This window comes from Gasterosteus aculeatus, chromosome 21, assembly GCF_964276395.1.
Source record: "Gasterosteus aculeatus chromosome 21, fGasAcu3.hap1.1, whole genome shotgun sequence".
Taxonomy (NCBI): Eukaryota; Metazoa; Chordata; class Actinopteri; order Perciformes; family Gasterosteidae; genus Gasterosteus; species Gasterosteus aculeatus.
The window spans coordinates 13,202,095-13,223,352 of NC_135708.1; the positions used below are offsets into that span (position 1 = coordinate 13,202,095).

At 46.8% G+C, this 21,258-nt stretch overlaps 1 protein-coding gene across 1 annotated transcript; it reads right to left on the reverse strand.

Annotated features, from left to right (window-relative positions):
* LOC120811493 (uncharacterized) lies at positions 1-20,791 on the reverse strand. Its single transcript, XM_040166873.2, has 22 exons — positions 20,645-20,791; positions 13,227-14,318; positions 12,651-12,721; positions 11,807-11,952; positions 11,344-11,447; positions 10,754-10,878; positions 10,390-10,515; positions 10,222-10,297; positions 9,899-10,028; positions 9,638-9,803; positions 9,007-9,537; positions 6,231-6,647; positions 3,500-3,589; positions 3,302-3,410; positions 3,008-3,141; positions 2,305-2,548; positions 2,121-2,200; positions 1,555-1,691; positions 1,294-1,468; positions 803-958; positions 596-708; positions 1-420 (listed from the first exon to the last, which is right to left on the reverse strand). Exons 2-22 carry the CDS (start codon positions 13,471-13,473, stop codon positions 330-332), a joined length of 3,468 nt encoding a protein of 1,155 aa, XP_040022807.2. The 5' UTR covers positions 13,474-14,318; positions 20,645-20,791; the 3' UTR covers positions 1-329.
* Positions 20,792-21,258: the final 467 nt, after the last annotated feature.

Consider the following 21,258-nt stretch of genomic DNA (forward strand, 5'->3'; position numbering starts at 1 on the left):
TCTTTTACAAATCTGTTTAATCACAATGTAAATATTAGTATTACAGATATCATACAGGCCTTCTTATTCTTGATTTGCCCCAGCAGACCTCAGCAATCACACAATACTACTTACACTTGTGCATTAAATCTGGCCGGGCAACTTTAAGTGCAAATGCATCTGTACCTACACATGGACATCACATTTTTCAATAGCAGTCTTCACTAATACAAATCTGTAAAAATCTGATCTTGGATGAATACAGCTGTAGGTGACATTAAGACTTATTGCTTTCGTATCAAAGGCACTTGAATATACTGGTACGCATCAGGTGGTTCACCACACGATGATTATGAGAACTCTTGTGTAAAGCGCACGTGGAAATCACGGATCTTTTGCAGCACGATCTTCAGCTTCTCAGTGGGAGGAAGGATGGTCATCCTGGAAGCAAAGGATGTGTAGCCAATTACAACCGTGCACTTATGCAGTGGAAGCAGTCCAAAAAAATATACCTTTTTGAAGATCAGCACAGAAAAAGCCACAATAAGTAGTCACACTGCTTGCAGTAGGTTCCCTATTTTCCATCATTGATTTAAGGGGAGTAGATGGTACGAACCTGAAGTGGAAGGTTCCCTCTCTCTGACCAAAGCCACTACCTGGCACCAGGCAGATGCCCTCCTCCTCCAGCAGCCTCATGCAATACAACATGTCCGGGGCGAGGCCTTCCTCCTAGACATGGACACACACACACATGCGTTTTAAGACGTCCACACAGACAAGAACGAGGCTCATTAGTGACGTATGGTGAGTGTGCATAGCAGACCGTTGCCTTGTCGATGGCCTTCTGCGGTAGAGCGATCCGGGGGAAGGTGTACATGGCCCCCTGCACGGGGTTACAGGTGATTCCAGGTACTGTGTTGAAGATTTGCTCCGTCAGCCGAGCCTTCTCTGCTAAAGTTGCCAAAACCGCCGCCCGCTCCTGAAGGAGAAGCGAGAGAGAAATGATGGTGCATAAATATCAATGCCATAATAAATCTATCCTGAAAATAATTACTAATATTTACTAATTATATCCGCTTCAATGTGGTGCTGTATATTACAGCCGTAATTGTAGGTTATATTAAAAAAGTCGCAGTAGAGTATGTTTCAAATTATAATAGTTTAGTAACAGTGTTCAGAAAACAATGGTATAATATGTCATGAAACTTGCATCTGCAGCACTCAATACAGGCTCTCTGAGCACGGAGGACATGCTGCGGTGCTTAAGGGGGCCGATGTGTGTGTGTGTGTGTGTGTGTGAGGTGTTCCTCAGACCTTCGTGAACTGGTGGTAGGAGGGCTCGTCGGGCTGCGGGGGGTTCACCACCAGGTCCAGGAGAGCTTGTCCAGGAACCGGAGGGCACAGGCGCACTGACACCAACTTGGTGAGTTGAGCCTTCACCTCGGGGTCCATGTTGATCACCTCCATGTAGCCCCCACGGAATCCACACCTGACAAAAGTATTGGTTTGTAAGAGGTGATAACTACAAGTATTATTACTAATAATAAAGTGTCAAACACGCGTCTTGCTACTCACTCTCCCATGTAGCATTTGGAGGTGGAGTGGAAGGAGGCCATCTCCACTGCGGTGGAGTACTCTGGTCCCATCTCAAACAACACCCTTTTGAAGGAGTGAAACTTACAGCCCTCTGCATACACGTTGTCCTGGTAGACCTGCAAGGGAGGAAAAACACCACGTTCATACTGAAATGTGCAGCACATCTCCAAAGGCTGAAAAAGGATGACTGACGCCACGACGGGATAATGAGCTCATAGAAAACTACAGTAAATACTGGATCTAAATTCATTACATGTTATGGATTAAGCAAGCAAGTCACCAATTTCATTAAGTCAGATTGATTTTTACTAAATGTTCAAATCTGTTGTTAAGGATGACAAATACATACATGATGGTCTTTCTACCTAAATGGATGAGGTCATAGGTCATGGTGGTGCTTTAAGGAACAACAGTAAAGCAGCTGGCGGCATCAATAGTGGTGTGAATGAAATTTAACCACAAAATGTTGTTCGGTTACCCTGAACGAACCGCAGGGGAGTAAAAAATTATTAAAGAAGAATTAAAGAAGTGTTGTGGTGAATTACTTCATCAGCCATGAGGAAGAGACGCTCGTCTTTAGCGAATCGGATCACATCTTCAATGCACTGTCTGCTCTGGACCTGACCTGTCAGACAACCAGAGTTTGTTCACGCATATATACACACACAACAAAAGTACAAATACAAATAGCAGCGACTGACGCACAGAAAGCCCCATCGGCGGACGTACCGGTGGGGTTTCCTGGGTTGATGATGCAGAGGACGCGCGGATTGCAGTGCTGCCTGGCCGCGTCGACGGCCCTCTTGAGCTCCGCCACGTCCAGACTCCAGCACTTGTCCTCGTCCAGGTAGTAGCTGATCTGCACGGCGGCCAGGTCGGCCAGTGCCGCCGAGTACAGCGGGTACTGGGGGATGGAGATCATTACTCCTGTGCGGTCCCGGCCCTCGCCGCACACCAGCATCTTCAGCATGGTCTGGGATTAGGATTCGTAGGGAGGAGAGGGACAGAATGAACCAGTAATAGAACATATTTATTCATAGAAGATCCAGGGTTTACTGTGTGGAGTTGTGTCCCCCCTGTCAGGGGCCCTTGCTTGAACCACACCCATGTTCGCTCTGCCCTCAATGTGTTTTGTATCTCTGTTAAGTTGAGCCCCAGGCGTACAAACACCTGTCAAAGTACACCAGACCACTTCCGTGTTAGTTCCTGTTGTTGTAGGCGTTTCCAGGATCCCATTTTGCTCACTCAAACACACCTGTTTCAGTTTCACAAACCCGAATCCAATGGCGTTCTGACGGTGACTAAGATATATGGGTGCAGCGCAGTTCGCGATGGGCAAAGTACAGTGGAGTATATAATTAGCGAGGTGAATCTAAAGCCTGCAGGGTGTCGGCGCCGCGGAGCAGAGACGACAGCAGAGTGGAACCCGTACCACGATGGCGTCGCTGGCTCCGGTGGCGAGGTAGATGTTGTCGGGGTTGGAGGGGATTCCGCCGTCCCTCTTCTCGATGTAGCGCGCCACGTCCTGCCGGATGCACTCGATGCCCTGGCTCGAGCTGTACGCCCCTTGGGACACGTGAAAACATGAACTTTGAAATAAAGACAAAAAAAAGGCGCCACAATCGATCCTCCTCTGTTTAAATATTGTTCGGACTGTCCAAACAGATTGCTATCGAGCTGACGGATGTGTGGATGTGGTTGGTGGAGGAGGCGGGAGTCGTCTGACCTATACTGTGGCCTCCGCAGGCCTCGAGGATACGCCGCGCTCTCTGCTTGGCGTCCGCCGGGAACTTGTCGTCCTCCAGGAGCTCGGGGTAAGCGCACAGGGCCAAGACCTGAGAGAGGAGGACACGCGTCTCACGGCCACGCTGTATGAAATGTGCAAAACCGGCTCTATGAGCCCCGCCTTCGTGAGTTTTCCTACCTGTCTGAGAAATGTGATGGGCTTCTGGCCCATGGCGTGGGCGTCGCCTATGTTAGCCTTGATGACCTCATCGAAAGGTTTCTTGACTCCCTTTGGGAGATGAAGACAGAACCGAGGCGACAGATTATGCACCACAGAACAAGACCGGACGGCGCAGCGAGGCAGCGAGAGCGCGGGATTCTTCTACGTGTCGCGACAGCTCCTTGACGAACAGGACGCGTTTGTGAGAACGTAACAATGAGCGATGGGAAGGAGGCACGTTCGTTGGGATACATTGGAAACTTCTTGCGTGTCTCCACTCAACCGTGCAGTTGGGACATTTGAGCAAAGTAGGGAGAACATTTATTTAATTATTAATTATTATTAACAGCCGGTTCACAATACAAGCGTCATAACAATAATAACCTCATACTGCCAATGTGATTTATTGATACCGGCTGCAGGACTCGGGACATTCTTCAGACATCTGGAAAGAAGCAGCTCAGAATATTAAATCACTCAACAGATCCACGGCAGCAGAAAGGAATCCGGAGATGCACGTACGCGGCGACAAAGAGGCGTCTTGTGTGCAAAAGAAACCAACTTGTTTCCCGCTTGAAGCCTTTATGAGAAGATTAGAGAAACGTCCCTGTGCTGCTGTAACCTCACGGGGAGTATTTAGTGCACACGAGAAACAGGGAAAAATAAACGGAAAGAGCTTCAAATCGTCCATCACAGGCCGACGTCTTCCCGAGACACGGGGGTTAATTGGGGTCTTTGCGCTGGCTTAATCTAATCGTTTGAGATATTTGAGTCTATTTCATTCAATTTCTCTCCTCTTCCAAACCGTAAGAGTGATTTAATAACATTTGGAATCTGTATTTAGCGGGCATCTGTTCTTTATTGAAGGGGAAAGTCAGGCTGTTTGCTGCGGCTGTTTATCGGGATGGGAACCGACATTTGGGCTCATACCTTCTGCAAAGCACTGAACATAAGAACGAAGTACACTTTATTACGGCTCCGCCGATCACTAACCGGAGGAGGTTGTGACAGCAAACTACCATGCGATAAAATGCTGCTTACACAAATACCAAGGGAAAGGCCTCCAAGGGCACAGGGAGAGGTTTGCCCTTTCGATTTAGTCCACGTTATCAGTAACGTGACCTCACGCATGAAAGAACAGGGCCTGCAAGATTCTTTGGCTGCACGTTAAATGGGGTAGAAGTCCGATTGAAATCTAGGTAAGAGGATGCGGCACGTTCCCTGTTTCACTCCCCGTCTTGTTCTCCAGCAACAAAGAGGCCGCTGTTCTGTGGTGAGGGGTGAGGGGGGGGGGGCTCAGCGCCAGGCACTGATTACACCCGCGAGCCGGGCCGAGGAACCCTTTAGACCGACCGGCTGGAATGGAGCCTGACCGACCTAAATTTACATCCTACTTACTGATAGAAGTGGTGGATGTGACATTTTCTGTGATGCAACAAACTCATAGCTGAATAAGACCTGGTTCTTTCCCTGTTCTTTCGATTCAGGCCTAAAAAATCCAGATGTCTGGCTGACGATATGTAAGTGTCCTCAAAAATCCTCACAGCAGTGCAGGCGCAGGCGCACACAACACACACACACACAAAATCTGCTGAGCAATCACTAAAAGTGCTCCAGTAACGGATCTGACAGGAAGCGGACCCAAAGATAGCTACAATAAACCCTCTTGACCGCTCTGAAGAATATTGTATTTTAGATTTCTGATTGTTTCAAAGTTTTTTTCTAAACTCATATGTGCGTGTTTGAACTTCTATAACCCCCCTGGACTTTGAATTGGTCTGAAATAAACCTGCGTAGGGAAACACTTCATGGCGCTGCAGCAAACGATTCCAGTTACTCCTGGCAAATACCTTTGTTTTTGGGAGGGTCACGGGGGAGTAGGAGTGTGGGGGGGGGTCCTTTTACAAGAGGAGTGAAAAACCAGTGGATTACCAAGAACCCGAGAACTTTCCCGTGGAACTCGGGCCGCTTGTCAAATGGACCTCATCGCAGAGAAAAGGTTGGTGACGCTGTTGGGGCCTCACAGCTGCAGCTTCGTCAAATGGACTCTCTCCCCCAGGGTGAGGAGGAGGAGGAGGAGGGAGGTGGGAAAGCCAGATACACAAAAGAGGATAGAGAATGTACCCTCTCGTCTTACATAATGAGCCTTTACCATCTACACGTCCTGCCAGGTCACCTCAGGCCGTGGCAATAGTCAAACTCCGGGAGGCATGTAGGGACGTCCCGTGAGGAGATTGTACGTAACTGCAGAGAGGATCGCGTTACGCTCCACTTCAAAGACTTGCGTAACCTTTTATATGAAATGTAATACGAGTTGGAGTACATAACAGCAATGCTGACACGTAGAGACTTTTTTTAAAAAGTGGAACTGTGTGGTCAGTCCTGAAGCCAGTCAGCAAGAAGCGTGCAGGGCAAGCATTATTGATCATGTGGAGGAATCAGTGCAGTTAAATAACATGTTTTGATCCCTTTCGACTGTTGCGTGTAAATAGCAACTGCAGTTTGTTTTTTTTAAGTTTAAAAAGAAAGCTAATTTCTTAAAAGACACACAATTTGGAGGTGCCTATATCAACTTCTAGCTTTGTGAATACAGACAATAACCCCAGCAGGCGCATTAAAGCACGTGTAGGAACACCTCTGTCATGTGACCTAACATTAAATCCATTAAAAAAAACAGCTTTTTATACCTTTATTTCCAACTTGGCTTTACCTCTTTGAGCTCCTTCTCTATCTGCACGGCCCGTTGCACTATGGCCCCGCGCACCGCGTACTCCACCCGCTTCACGTTGGGGTTCATGTTGTCCACATTGAGCAGCTTCACCCGGCCCGACAGCCCGTTCGCCGCGTGCTGTGACATCCTCGTTACGTCGCTCCGTCTGCGCCGACTTGAACGGGAAAAGGAAAGACTTGAGCGAACCGAACCCGCTCGCGCTTCTACTGTCAGTGAGCGGAGGGGAGCTCGCCTCGCGCTCACGCCTTCAGCCGGGCGCCACGCCCCCCTTCGCCCTGGTTGGCTGCAGTTTCTTGACTGACTTGGCGTGATGCGTTTACGTGTCGTCGGAGAAAAATAAAAACAACGTCGATGGGACCGATTCGTTTTGGTTTTGTTATTTTTACCTCTAGATAACTTTTAGCAATAGCACACTTGAGTGGAGTAAGAGAAACAAAGGAGCAAAAGCAAGTTAATACTTTTGGAGTGTGTGCTTTGGATGATTAAGAAGTTTCTTGGCAGTGGTTACAAAAGTACCAATACAACAATATAAAACCACTCCCGCGTTCAACACGTTAACTCCCCATGTTGTTGTTGTTATTCACGCAAACAGTTGCCGACTTGTACAAACAAGACCACTTGACGTTCCGAGATCTGTGACATTTTACAAAACCGACAAGGTGTCGCAAGAAACCACGAGGGAGCTTTTTTTGTCAGAGCTCCTTTAATCCACCGTGTGACCCGCGCGAACAAGGGGATTTCTATCACAAGACCCGCACGTTTCCAAAATTGAAGCTATTTTTTCTTAATTTTTGGTACAATGTTTATAGCAATTAGCTTACACATAAAAAATATACTCAACTGAAGCTCACACCCAAATAAACAGAAATGCGAAACAGTTTTGGAAGGAAGTCAGGGAATCTGGGAACGGCGAAGGGAATCACGTTACGAGCGAGGACAGGATTATTTGTAGACGCAGTTATGCAAAAACTCTTCATCTGAATGTCTTTTTTCTATGACGAGAGAAAGTGAGCCACATAATGAGCTGCCTGTGTGTGAGAAGAAAAAAAAGTGTAAGAGCGCCCCCCGCCCCCTTGGAACGGGACTCGGGAAAGACACTTGATATCTGAATCCCAGAACGGTTCACATTCACGCATGTGATGTTCCGGTGACCTTGGGTCGAGGCCTGCGTATTTTTGGAAGCGTCACGCGACACTCCACGTAAATTTGTCTTTAAGCATTTAATTTTGTTTAAAGACAGATCGCATAAAAGGAAACCTCTCCCCCTCTCTCTGGGCTTCTATTCATGTCGGGACATCCACGCACAGCTGTCATCGGCCACGCACACACGACGTGGAAGTCCCCGCGTGCTTAATGTGCGCTTGGGGGAGGGAGGGAGTGTTGTAACGTAGTGTTTTTAATGTGCAACTGCTCACCCCAAGTGGGAGACACCGTCGTTGTCTGGAGCGATTGGCTTTTCCAAACAGGAGTCCATTATTCGATCTGAATAATGTCTCATCCCCCCCAATTTAAAAAAAAAAATTAAAATAAATGATTCCGTGCTTTTATAGATAGCCGTGACGTAATGCTTGAATCTATTTAAGAAATACACTGTAAAATAAAGGAAAATACTGAGATTATTTGAGAATCATTTTAATATATAGATTTTTTAGATAGGGCTCGGTAAAAATCACTAACAAAACTGAATTGTAATATATAATTTAGCGTGCACTGACAGCACATCAAGTTGGAGGAATATATCCTTTTATCCCACTGCTCACCAAATTTACACGTGGGACGTTGTGCAAGCATTGCAAACCTATATATCAAATTTGCCACCTAAACAAGGCACCAATCTTTGACAAAAAAAAAATAATTATATGACAAGTTCACTTGGTTTAACAAAAAGATAAATTGATACATTACACATTTATCTTTACAAAAAATGTACACTGTACACCACCAGCACTATTCAGTATTAGATAGAATAAATAATGTGATTCCATTCAGAGTAGAAAAATAGAAATACTGACAAAAAATAGAAATCTAGAAATAATAATAATAAAAATAATGATGATGAGGGGCTGAGTCAATTTTCCACTGCTTTAAATACACAGATAATCACATTATTTTAGTGACAAACAGTTGATTTACAAATTGCACTGTATCAAATGATGAAATGTAGGCTTTTCTGTGCAATGGAAAAAGTCTCAGCATATGTTCAGCCCCCCCCAAAAAAGAAGAAGAAATCAAGCAAGGGAACAGTGTTTTCATCTTTCTCTCAATGTAAATATAGTATATCATACTTTGAAGCTATCATGACCAAACAATCTCTCAACCGCGACTAACTGGTGGCTTAAAACGTAAATGTATCACATACCCTCATAGCACTTGGTAAAGAATCTCATTCTTAATGTAAAACACATAATCCTGAACGGCTTTTCAACTTCGGCCCCCGATTAAGGCTTTTCATTGAAATGTCGATCTACAGTAGTTGAGCAGTGCACTAGGGGATAAGTTAAATAATGATACCAAAACCAAGCAAAGCAAATATTTGCTTGTTATTGCAAAATCGGAACCTGTGCTTCTCCACTTGGGCACACTTGATAGACACCCAACATCTTCAGTTCTCTGAAATGCAGCTTAGGCGGAACCCTCGTTGGCATGTGGCCTAAACTTGCAGTCTCATTCATTTCAAACAAGTTTTTGTCACTTTGCGCCGCAAAATGCACATCTTCTCTACTTTGCAGGCAATGTGTGTGTGTCAGACTGTCTACATGAGTCCACAGCAGGGCTCTTTATTGTTAGACTGTTCCTCCTCGGGGGCTCGAAGTTTCAGCAGTGGAGGGTCTCCGCTGGCTGGGGTGAAGTACACCTGGCTCAGGGGGGCCGCCTCCCGCGCGCCGGGGGTCGCTTGGAACTCCGCCCGTGCCGGAGCGTCCGCCACCTCGACCGCTGCTCCGGGGGGCTCCTCCTCCAAGGCGGGAGGAAGCGGCGGCGGAGGCGCCGGGTACTTATTGAGCTTGGCGGCCGCCCGCTGCCGTTTCAGGTCAGCCAGTGTCTGGTGCGATCTCTCCCGAGTCATACTGTCCGCCCCGTCTCCTACCGTGGAACCCGACCCGGCTCCGGACGCGGGGCTGAGCTGGTAGGAGGCGCTGCGCTCCATGAGCCCCCCGCCGCTCAGCAGCTCTCCAGGTACCGAGGAGGAGAGGGACATCGAGGTCCCCCCGTTGCCTACGCTCGATCCTATTTTCCTGTCGGCAGCCTCCAGTTCCGCCAAGCCCGAAGCGGCGGCACCACCGGCACCCTGGAAAGAAAAACAAAAATGCTAGAGAATAGAAAATAACTCACGGCAGACTTTGATAACAAGGAACGTTTCCATCAGTGTTCCCGCTGATCCGGCTCACCGTGGCGGCGTGCTGCTGGTGCAGCTCGTTGTCCGTTTGTCTGTCCTCGTCGTCGTCCTGAGGCTCCGACTGCCGGCCGCGCTCCTGCCACACTATGGCCTCTTTGTGGTGCTCCCGACGGTACAGGCTGGAGCGCTCGTTGACACTGACGCGACGCACCACCTTACTGTAGAGACAAGCGAGAGAACAGTAAAGCTCATTTGCTCCAACAGGTGATTAATTTCCCCCTTGGGCTCCCTCTGGCATCGCGTCCCCTCTCACCCTCTGCTGCCGGTGCTAGAGGCTCGTCTTTGCAGTGTGCTCTTCTGCCGGTCCCGGGTCTTCATGATGGCGTCGTGTTTGTGCTTCAGGTCCATCAGTTTGGCTCTGACCTCTTCGTCCATGCACACGTCTGAAAAGTCGGTCGCAGCAGAGGTTAGGCCCCCGGAAGGAGTGGAAGAGAAGATGCTGACAAGGAGGCTGCAATTCAGTGGCAGTCATGATGATCAGTTCATATTTTATTATAGGCTGGACTGTGGATTAGCATTAAATCGTTAAAAAGGAAAAGGCACTGTTGTTTATATCATTTGTCTATCTGGTCTCACCCATTGGCGTCTCCTCCAGGACGGACTTTGTGTCTAAACTGGCTCCATTGGCCACCAACAGTTCCACCATTTGGATCTGTGGACCAAAAACACCAACAGCCCTGTTAGCGGGGTCCTTCAAGACAAGGTGGAAGCTTCTTCTCTTTTGGTTTTGCATGCGCCACCTACCTGTCCCCAGCAGGAGGCGGCATGTAGCGGCGTCCAGCCGTCAGAGTCCTTACCCTCCACCGCAGCGCTGTGCTCCAGCAGCAGCTCCGCCACGGACACATAGCCGTTAGCGGACGCTATATGGAGCTGGGAGAGACATTCAGCAAGGTCATTCAAGTGTTAGGAAGGCACTTCAAGGGGCACTTCAGCTGAAATTTCAGACATTAAGCTAAACACACGTCTTAGCTGATTGGAAACAATTTCTAAAAACTATTTGCGTTTTCCCTCCGAGATTACGACGCTGGTTGGTTAAAAATACGGTGAGAATCCCTGGTCTATCACGTCCTAATTTCTTTATGTGTACAACAGATGTCCCTCTGCTCACCAGTGTAGCTCCGTTAGCGTCCTGTGAGTTCAAGTCCGCTCCGCTCTGAACCAGGGCCTTGATGTCAGCCAGCATGGTCCCCTCTTTAGCTCCTCGACATTCATCTATACGATCCTGAGTTATCCCTACACACACACACACACACACACACACACACACACACACACACACACACACACACACACACACACACACACACACACACACACACACACACACACACACACACACACACACACACACACACGTTTGGGACTGGTCATTAGTATGTGCACCTGGTTTCAAATGGAGACCCGTTCAGCTTTGTATGAAAATGAATAAATGCTAGAAAACAAACTGGACCAATTCTAATTAATTCGTACTGATGAATCATCCGTTTGTCCTCATGGGATTGCTGAAGTGGGAATTTAGTAATGACCTTTCTTTATTCATATTACAATGTTTTTTTTTAAACTTTTCAATTGTGTATTGTGTTGGCTTAGAAGGAAAAGGAGCTTAAACCATATATGGTGGACTATATGTAATTTGCATTATCCCTGCCAAATAAATAACAAATAAGCAACGGGCTGGACGTGACTCATCTCACTGACCCTGTTCAGCCATAACCGTCTCCATCAACTCAAGGGTGGCCTCGTCTTCACAGAGGTCATAGGGCATGTTGCCGTCCGCATTGACAGCCAGCATGTTGGCCCCACTAGAAGCACACACACACACACACACACACACACACACACACAAGAATACACCCATAAAGACAATTCCATTACAGTGCCAAGTTGTGACACACTTGGATCAGCAACTCGGAATATTCATTGAATGCAAAGTGTTTTGTATGTCAGGCTGCAGCCGTATTTGCATTGTTTATGTAAACTAGTCTTCCGCTGAGAAAGCTCTCAGTCCGTTTGGTCCAGAAAGAAAATATCCATCCTGCATTCACACATTTATTTAGTTTATATAAAAAACGTTTTTTTGAATGGTCCTTTAAGCTGTAAAAACACTCTACCGTATAAAAGGCTGTGTGAATGCGGGGCTGAAGTTCATGTGAGAACTTACGCCTGAATCAGGAGTTGCACCAATCCAGTGTGTCCACAGGTGGCGGCAGCGTGCAGCGGAGTCCACAGCTCGCTGTCACAGGCGTTCACGCAGGCACCGGCATCCAGCAGGCACTGCACTGTCTCCACAAAATCATCTATGCAGCACTGCAAAGAGAGGGAGATGTAAATATGATGCACATATGCGCAGACAGTACAAAACAGCCACAGAAAACGGCAGGAAACAAGTGCTACACGCCAACAAAAGAAATGGATTTCTCAATGCTTTGTTTTTATGGCTGCTAATACAGCGGTTTGAGTAATAAAAAAGGATTTGCATGCTTGGCACAGACCTCTGCTGTGTACACACTCCACAAGTTTTCCAAGCGGAGCAGAGTCAACTGCTTTTATAAAGAGTCCTCTGTGCGCACACATATCCCTCGCGTGAATTTGTGGTAGCGTTTTAAATTCTTCTCAAAATTCTCAAAAAAGAGACGTAAACAACACAGAGCAAAATGGGAAGGGAGAGAAAATGCCCAACCAAACTGTGAAGGTTTTCTTTGTAGCTTTAGATTTGTGTACTTCAAGGTCTTTTCAAAATAATCAGTTCTGAGTCAATGTTCAGGGAAGGAATGCGAGCCGGAGCAAGCTGCCCTCGCTCCTCAAAACGGCTGCCCCAAGATAAGTTAAGAGTTCAGACAAAATAAAGGCAAACAGTACTTAGTGAGCCCGGAGCTGTGACCGCACACAACTTCAACACACACACGTCGTGTAGATGTCTGTTGTCGTGTTTGCAGGGGAAGAGGAGGGCGGGGGGGGGTCTTGTAGTAGTCACTGGCTCTTTGTGTGTGCGTGCGTTTGTGTACCTGATGCAGGGCTGTCAGTCCATCCTCGTTGACCAAATCTGGGCTGACACCGCTGTTAAGAAGCTCCCTCACTACACACACACACACACACACACACACACACACACACACACACACACACACACACACACACACACACACACACACACACACACACACACACACACACACACACCATTGTGAATAACCACCTGACCACAGTCCTCTCCACATAAACGTTATATTGCGTTGCACAGTAATCAGAAATGTGCTAACAATGGACTTGGAAACCGTGCCACTGTAATTAGCCCTCAACCTGCATGGGAATTATCGCATCGCCCAAATGCCTCTCAGATTACGACTAGAACGTAACCAAAAATGTGAGCTGCCCAGAAAGAAGGATGCATTATATACTTCCTTTGAATTGCATTTTATGGAGAACAATGCTCATTGGCAGCCATGCGCTTCACGTGAGGTGAGGCCAACAGCACCGAAGGAGCCCAGTGTGGAGGTCATAGTCGGGTCTACCTGGTATCACTATTAAAGCTCTGAATCACTTGTATTGGTGGGAGAGTTTGTGTGCGTGCTTCTACTCACCCTCCTCCAGGTCATTGCGTGCAGTCGCATCCAGCAGCGTGATGGACTGGGGGAAAGTGACTTTGATGGTGCGCGCCTTCTTCTTATCCGCCTTGGCCCTCGACCCTCGCACTCCATCCTTCTCCATCTGCGCCCATCCCTTCAGCTGCTGGGCGCGCCGCTTCTGGGCGTGCTTCAGGCGCTCGGTGGCGCTCAGACGCCCGACTGTGGCCATTTCAGCCAGTAGCTCGCCGTGCTCTGCCGCCATGCCACAACAATACGGAACTTGTGGTTCGTTTCTCTCTGGCCCGAAAGGATATCAAATATAAAAGTTTGGGGTTATCAGACTTCTGATATAGCTTCCTATAAGAGACTCCCTGTGAGGCCGATCGGGCCTACGTTAGAGCCTGAGGGAGCTCACAAACAGATGCAGTTCATCTGTAAATACGGGAAAGAATAAATAAAAAGAACTCAAGCAAGCTCTGAGAATGCTCAAAGTGTGATCTCCCAAAACAACTTATATTCTGCCATCACGAAACGGATATCTCCGGGATTTCAAGTGAAACCAACACGTAGAATTGTTGCAGTGCCTCATCTTCCAGATGAAGAAACTCTTATCCCGCCGTCGGAAAAGGGAGGAAGAAAGATGCCCCAAATAGTATCATCCAAGCCGTGGATTGGAAACAACTGTCGGCCATTCCATCCATGTCCACTGTTGGGAACTGGGTACATCGAAGGGAAGACGGGTGTGCGAGGGGGGGGGGGCAAGAATGGCAAACTATTCTACGGGCCGGATGCTCGGCCAAAGCTTGTGGTGGTGACTGTGTCCGAGACTCGGATCCAAACGAGGGGGAAGTCTTACAGAATCCATAGCGAGGATGTGGCGGCAGGGAACGAGGAAGGAGGAACAAGGGCCGTAAACATTCAGCTCATTCACTGACAGGATTCAAGTACCACATAATAGTGAGTGACAACTATTCCAAACTCCACTTCTTGTCCTCGTTGTCGTCGTTGTTGTTGCTGCTGGACTATTTGGAAGACCTTCCGAAAAGCAGAGCTGGAAACGAAGCTTTTGAGGACTGCGCCCTCAACAACATCGTCTTCTCTCGGCAACTGTGAGAAGGGAGAGGGGAGAAAGAAGGCAAAAGGGGGGGAGAGAGAAAGAGAAAAGAGGGATGGGGGGGTTGTGTTACAGTAATGTAGGCGCTGCGCTCTCCTAACCCTGTTATCTTTAACCCCTGAGCTCCTTTCACCTCCTCCCTCCTCTCCCGCCCCTCTCCCGAAGGGAACCTGAGACAGTGGGACGACTTTCATTAATGATTGACACATCCTGCAAGCCGACACACACACACACACACAACCACACACACTATGCTGCCATCGACACACACAGGAGGCTGAGGGGGGGGGGGATTCCTGACCGAGGCATGACCAGCAGAGGAGCGGATAAATATCTGCTATGCGACGGGATCCAGCGGGAGTACTAGCCGCCGCGCCCTCGCTCTCATTACCTTCGGCTAACGTCCCGGGTAACTCACCTGGGCTCACGTGCACTCTGCTCTTTCCAGGCGTGTCATTTATTATTTAGGCCCGTGAGGGCTGAGAGGAAGGTCAACTGGAGGCACTCGGTGAGATAGCGATAGGGAGAGCGACTGACGGGACGTGTGGTCTGCGGGCCTCGGGGGCCACTGCAGCGAGCGGCCACTTACACGAGAAGGTGGGTAAACCCCATCGCCACACAAGTCAGCCCACGTGATGGATTCAGAAGTTCCTCTTTGGTTTATTTCCCAATGAGCCATAAAGAGCTTTAAGATTGTTTTTTCCAGAGATTTCCCTGTATTCATTTTGTGGTGGTGCAAACGGGGCAGAAAGGTAATGCAACTGGTAGCTACCATTTTCTAATAAAGCACCTTTTATAAAGAGCAATACATGAGTAAAAAGACGGTTACGCTTAGCTATGGCTAATTAATCAGTTACTACACTATAAAAACATGCTTAAGAAGACACTACTGTGTTGCCGCCATGGATAACTACTAAGTATGCATCCTTTGTAAAGGGTCACCTATACAAAAGTAGTATTACAACATTATGACACACTATTATAGCTTGAGGAATATCTGCAGTATGAGTACCAAGTATCATAAACTATGGGCTGTATGGGACTTTAGACTTGGCTTGCATTAGTAACATTTCCTAGCTAACTAAACTCCTGGCCTGGCTTTGAGGACCGACTACTATTCCTTCCTACTATTTTTAGGATACCTGACCTTTCACCCTTTGTCACAAGCTACAATGTAAGGATTTCCTTAGACTGAGCTAATAAGCTTAATTCTCTCCCATTGACTTCAGGCCACTACGATGACCATTCACTCAAACAATACACACATGAACGCGGCATTGGAAACCACAGACATGGTTCATTTATAATGCCGATAATCCATGGGGGGGCTTTTTTTAACAATCCTTCCTCCTTTTGAATAAAAAGTCCACGTTCCTGTTAAAAGGAACACAGGAGAAAAAAGAAACTCAAGGAAAAATGGTGATCGGTTTTTGGTGAATTGGAAACAGGGAGCGTGTTTTGTGGCATTTTAAGGGGCTTTAAAAGGAGAAAGGAATGGAGGAACAGAGGGAAATCCTTAACGCGACTGCTGCATTAGGGGGGTAATACCTAACACAATCTGAAAGATCAGAGGATTAAAAGATCCCAATCTTAAACATTAGCATTGGGTGGCTCACAAATGAAAGTCATTTTCCAAGCATTATTATGCACGACTGCATTTGACTCAAATTCCAAATGAGTTGGACATTATTTTTAGTTTTAAAGCATTAAAAAAGGGTGTGGGGGGGAAACGGGCATGTTACAATCCAACCTCTTCAATCATCTGTTGCATTTGTGCAAATCGGAAGCTCAATAAATGTTTTTCGTAGTATTGTTTGACTGGATGGCATTGACATTTCAGATAACATTTCTATGACAAACAAGCCTGATTAAATGTTCTTTCAGCTTCAATTTGATGACACATGTCAGGGTCAGGAATTATAGCCACTTAGGGTTATAGTTTGATGGGCCTTACGCTGCCATAGACTCTGTAACATCATCTTCTTTTGCTTTGTAACATAACTTAACATTCTGTTAGAGTTGAATGAGAAATTGAAATTGCTCATCGTCAAAGCATATTTCAATCCCTCCCATTTACCAACTTATTGTAACAAAGAGCTAATTAACGATCAAAGACACTGACACATTGTGACAACCCCAAAATAACATTGTGACCATTATAAACATCCCTGTGATGGGGTTGGTTGTCACAATGTTATTCCAATGGGCAAAACTGGAAAAGAAACCAAGAGAGGAGAACTGGATTTGAAAGTTGAATTGCATTGATGAAGAATTTGTTAACTTAACACAAAATGAGCAAGGAACAGACAGGAAACACATCGTTAGGCCAGCATAAATAACAACATTAAGAACAAAACAAATATGCCTCACAATAACCGCCCACTCAACACACACTATCGAGGTTACAGTGATGGCCAATGTGGGGTCTGCACACAGCTTGTGCTTGTGCACACGCAACACTTTAACACATCATGGCTAACAACCATCTTACAACTGGTTAACTCGCTAACAACAATCAAAACTACAGCTTTCCCGTCACCCTTTTTTGGGTGAAATGTTTTGTGCTTTAGCGCTCTTACTCCAGAGAAAACGATGTACGCTCTGACTCAAAATGTACAAAAGGAGGTTTGGGCCACACGCTGACTGTGTTTCCACCCTGACCAAGCAGCACCGGGCCTCACCTGTCGGCCTCTTATACTGTGCATGTGAGGATTGTATTGAATGCAGCCCAGACAAACAGAAATCCTACTGTGATACAACTTTGACACACAGATGCAAAGTGACACACACACACACAAACACACACACACAAGGCTTCTTGGCAGAGCTCAAATCTCAGACAAAGCCAATCAGTGCAGGATCTTGAAGGAATGAAGACAGCTCTATGTTTACTGGCTCCTCCCCCCACACACACACACACAGAGAGACACACACGTGACCAAATACTTTAAAGATGTTTATGGTAATGATCTACATCACCGTAGGTGAATAACTGAGCTGAAGAGAAGGGAAAAGGGGCTGAATGATAAAAGGTACTGAGATGCTTGGCATATTTTATGCTTATATAGTCGAGAACAAATATAGCCTTGAAAGGCTGCGTGTCACTCCCCGCTCCTCCTTTCGGGCTTAAACCTATACTTAACACGAGTGTTTACATCACACCGGGTGCTTATTTTGAAATGGACTCTCTCTTAACTATAACCTTTAGGTCCAGTGTGCGCTTTAGAGGGGAGAGGAGTCTCAAAGTAGCCTCGTGGGGTTGGAATTGTGGGCCAGAATTTAGAAGGAACTAAACAAAGTGAAAACCAGGTTGTGTTGTGTAAAAAAGAGAACACAACAAGCAGCACCGAGAACGACACGCCTCCGATTTAGAAATAGCAATGGCTTACATTGCGATTCATTTCTCATAAATAGGGCCGAAAAGACCCGTATTAAAACAACAAGTTTACCATTAACAAAGTAACTAACCTACCATGTAAATTAATCAACACATACATCAAGCAAAGTGGTTATTTAAGGTGGAAATAGCTTCAATATTGAAAAAAGTAAATACATACAAAATGAACACCAACTATTCTGTGCTCTTACCTGATTCCTCCCTCGGTGTTCTGCCCATTGAGCTCGGCCGGTTTTCCTAACGAACTCGTGGTCTGCTGTCAGTGCACGCAGAGACCTAACTTGGGCTGGCGTCTCATTCGCCCCGGTCGGGTAAACTGTGTAAGAGCACCTTGTGATTCTGTGAGTCAGGCAGAACCCAGACGGACGGGAAAAGACGCGGTGAGATCACCGGTATTTTGCAAACTCTGGCATGGCAGCGCGCACTCGCGCACACACTGGCAAATACAAGTACACATTTTGTGCGATGGGAAAAAATGTCCCTTTTTCTGTCTTAACGACCGAACAGGATGGGCTGCTGAGGAACATACACTTTCATTCAACAGCTGGAATGAATGGGGCAGTATGGAAAACACAAGCTCCTACATTCACCGAGAGGAAGCTTGTGACTGGACTTACAAAAAGCTAAAACTCCTGCTCAGCCTTACATCTGGCCACCAGCGCTGAGGGCATCATTAAAGGTTTGCCATCGTGGGATGACATTGCTCAGCTGTTGTGTACGACCACCAGCCCAGTGGGAGATTTGATGTGATCTGCTGAAACAAAGCAGCACGATGACTCTGCAACTATCCCGTCTGCCCTCTGAAACGATGCCGGGTCCCCTAAACCGCCTGCATAATGACCAGAAAGGTCGTTTTTCAACTGGTACTGTACTACTTCAAAACAAAAGGAGGTGGTCCTTGTATTATTAGTCTTTGGAATGAAGCATCTGAAGAAGAAACCCCAGGCTGTGTCGTTACTTTTCTACTTTCTGACATTTTGAGGACAAAAATAATGTGCATGGTTGCAACCCTCATGGGAAGCACAGAATGTGAGTGAGTGGAGGGAGGGGGCAGGGGGGGCACATTAAGGCCTGTCATGTGTCAAGCTTTAAGCTGCTCCACATACAGTACCACTCAAACTATTGAGACATTTTCTCATTCAATTCAATGACAAAGTGTGTCCAAAGTGGTACTGTAATTACACAGAAATATCAGTAACACCACAGAGTAGAGAGAGAGAATCTCATATATATTTGAGATTTGTGTCCCTGCGTTTTTCTCTGTAGGACAGGATATGGACGGAGAAGGCCAGAGGATGTGGAGGAAAGAATGCGAGAGCAATAGAGCAGGGTACGAAAAGGAAGGACGGGGAGGAGACGGACTAGCCTACTTTTAACTCCTCCGACAGCTCCTAAGCAGGAAGTAGGGTCGACACACAAAGGCGAGGTGGGGAAGGATCACGGGAATAAAGACTCCTTAAATGGCGCCTGTGGGATGAGACATACGTATATGTCGCGTTGAAAAATGCACAGAGGTGAAGGTCGAGAAATGCCTCGGTGAGAACAAATGAGGGGGAGCCGTGCTCGATATAAGGAATGTTACAGAGAGACAAACCTTGGTAGATACAGTTTGCTCTTGAAAAAGTCTTATCATGAAGAAGAAAGGTGCAATAGGATGTTAAAGAAACAGGTTTGTAATGATTAACTCCAGTCATGCACTGGATTCCGGTCTTCATTCATTCATCCAAAGTTTCTAATAAAGTCCACGTTCAGTTGAAAGATCCCATTGTTGCCACAATGGTGGATGGACCCTTTGGATCTGAATTTAGTGAATGATCACCGAGGTTACGGTCCACTAAAATACACACCTACGCACAGTGGTGAAATTAAATCTAAACTTTTATGATCCTTCTAGATCCTCTAGGGCATGTGTGTGTGTGATGCTGTGAATCAAGGGGCAAGTTAATCTTGTGAAACCTGCAAATATTTGACAATACACAGCAAGGAAACGCTATTGTACAGAACTTCGAACACACTTATGAGGAAAACTTCTTATGAGGTTTTAGCAAGAACTGATGACAGGACATCTTTTCAGGTCAATAATTTACTTATCAGTACATTATGTAGTCGGTAAAACAATCGCCAAGACAAACGTCATATCTCAATATTAGGGTGGCAGCGAACTATCATTTTTCATTAGCAAATAATCTGCCAGCTATGTGCCATACAGGACAAACAACAGCAACCAAGCCTCGCAGAAATGAATGAAATTATAACCTGCTCACAAACAATTTAGATTAACATCAGGACTGTATCTGCAGCTCGAGGTAGAAAAGTCATTCAGATGTTCTATGTACATGATAACAATAACACAACTCTGCACTTGTTTAATCAGATTATCTCACGTTAGATATGAAGAAGCAAAATCAAGAAGCCACCGAGAGCTTTCTTCTCGTGTGATCGTGGGATTACCCGTGAGCGGCGGATTAGCTAACACCGACCTACATAGCGGTCCGCAGACAGGCTCAACAGGTGGCTCGTCTGACAGGTGAGGTAAACAGTTCGTTCAAGCTAACCTGGCTTCGTCCATCGCGTCTGGGTGCGGATAAAGTAAACAGCGGCGAGTCCGTCCGAACCGGGGGGCCGTCGTGGTGCAACAACAACACACAAAAAAGCCAGTGAGAGGACTTGTTGAGCAGCGATAAAGTCGACTGTCTCAGGTGTTGTGTCATGCTAACGTTACCTTAGCCTCGGGTTAGCTTAATTATCCGCTAACCGGCGTTAACGCTCACGCAGTTGCGCTGGTCTTTTTGAGTGCATTAAAGAAGTTTCCGCGGCCCACGCGACACTTTCGGTTGAAACCGACTCGAATAATTAAGCCGAGCAAAAGGTTGAACGATACCGACGTGAACGGGGGTAGAACACAGGTCGTCGACGCCTTACCTGTCAGCTGGAGCCGCCGCGCAGGTCTGCCGCGGTGTAACCGAATCAGCCGCTGTCCCCTTTCGAGGAGAAACGCGTCACCATAACAACCGGACCTGCGCTCTCTCTGGGTCTCTCTCTCACTCTCTCTCTCCTCCCGCAGGACACGCCCACTAGGGGGCGACCGAGCCCGCTTTTCAATCAAAGTGTCCACTTGCGTCCAGTAGTTACACTTTAGTTTCCATCGAACTTTACACAACCAGAGTGTGTGTGTGTGTGTGTGTGTGTGTGTGTGTGTGTGTGTGTGTGTGTGTGTTTGTGTTTGTGTGTGTGTGTGGCCCTTGAAATGCGACAGCGATAAATGGCGAACGACAAAGTTTTCCCCAGAGTGAAGCACAATTTAGTTTACGGAGTAGTGTGTCGGATGGAACCAAACCAGCATCCGAAATTGCTGTTGCCAAGGCAGGACATAATGAATAGCAGTAGTGAAGAGAAGTAGAAGAAGACACGGTGTTGCTCAATTTCTCAGGGTGAGGGAGATAATAATCGGGCAAATAGCAATAATGATGAGTTAGGGATAAAAAAAAGACTTCTTTACCTTAGCTGTCAGTGGTCCAACATCAGGGGCCCGATGT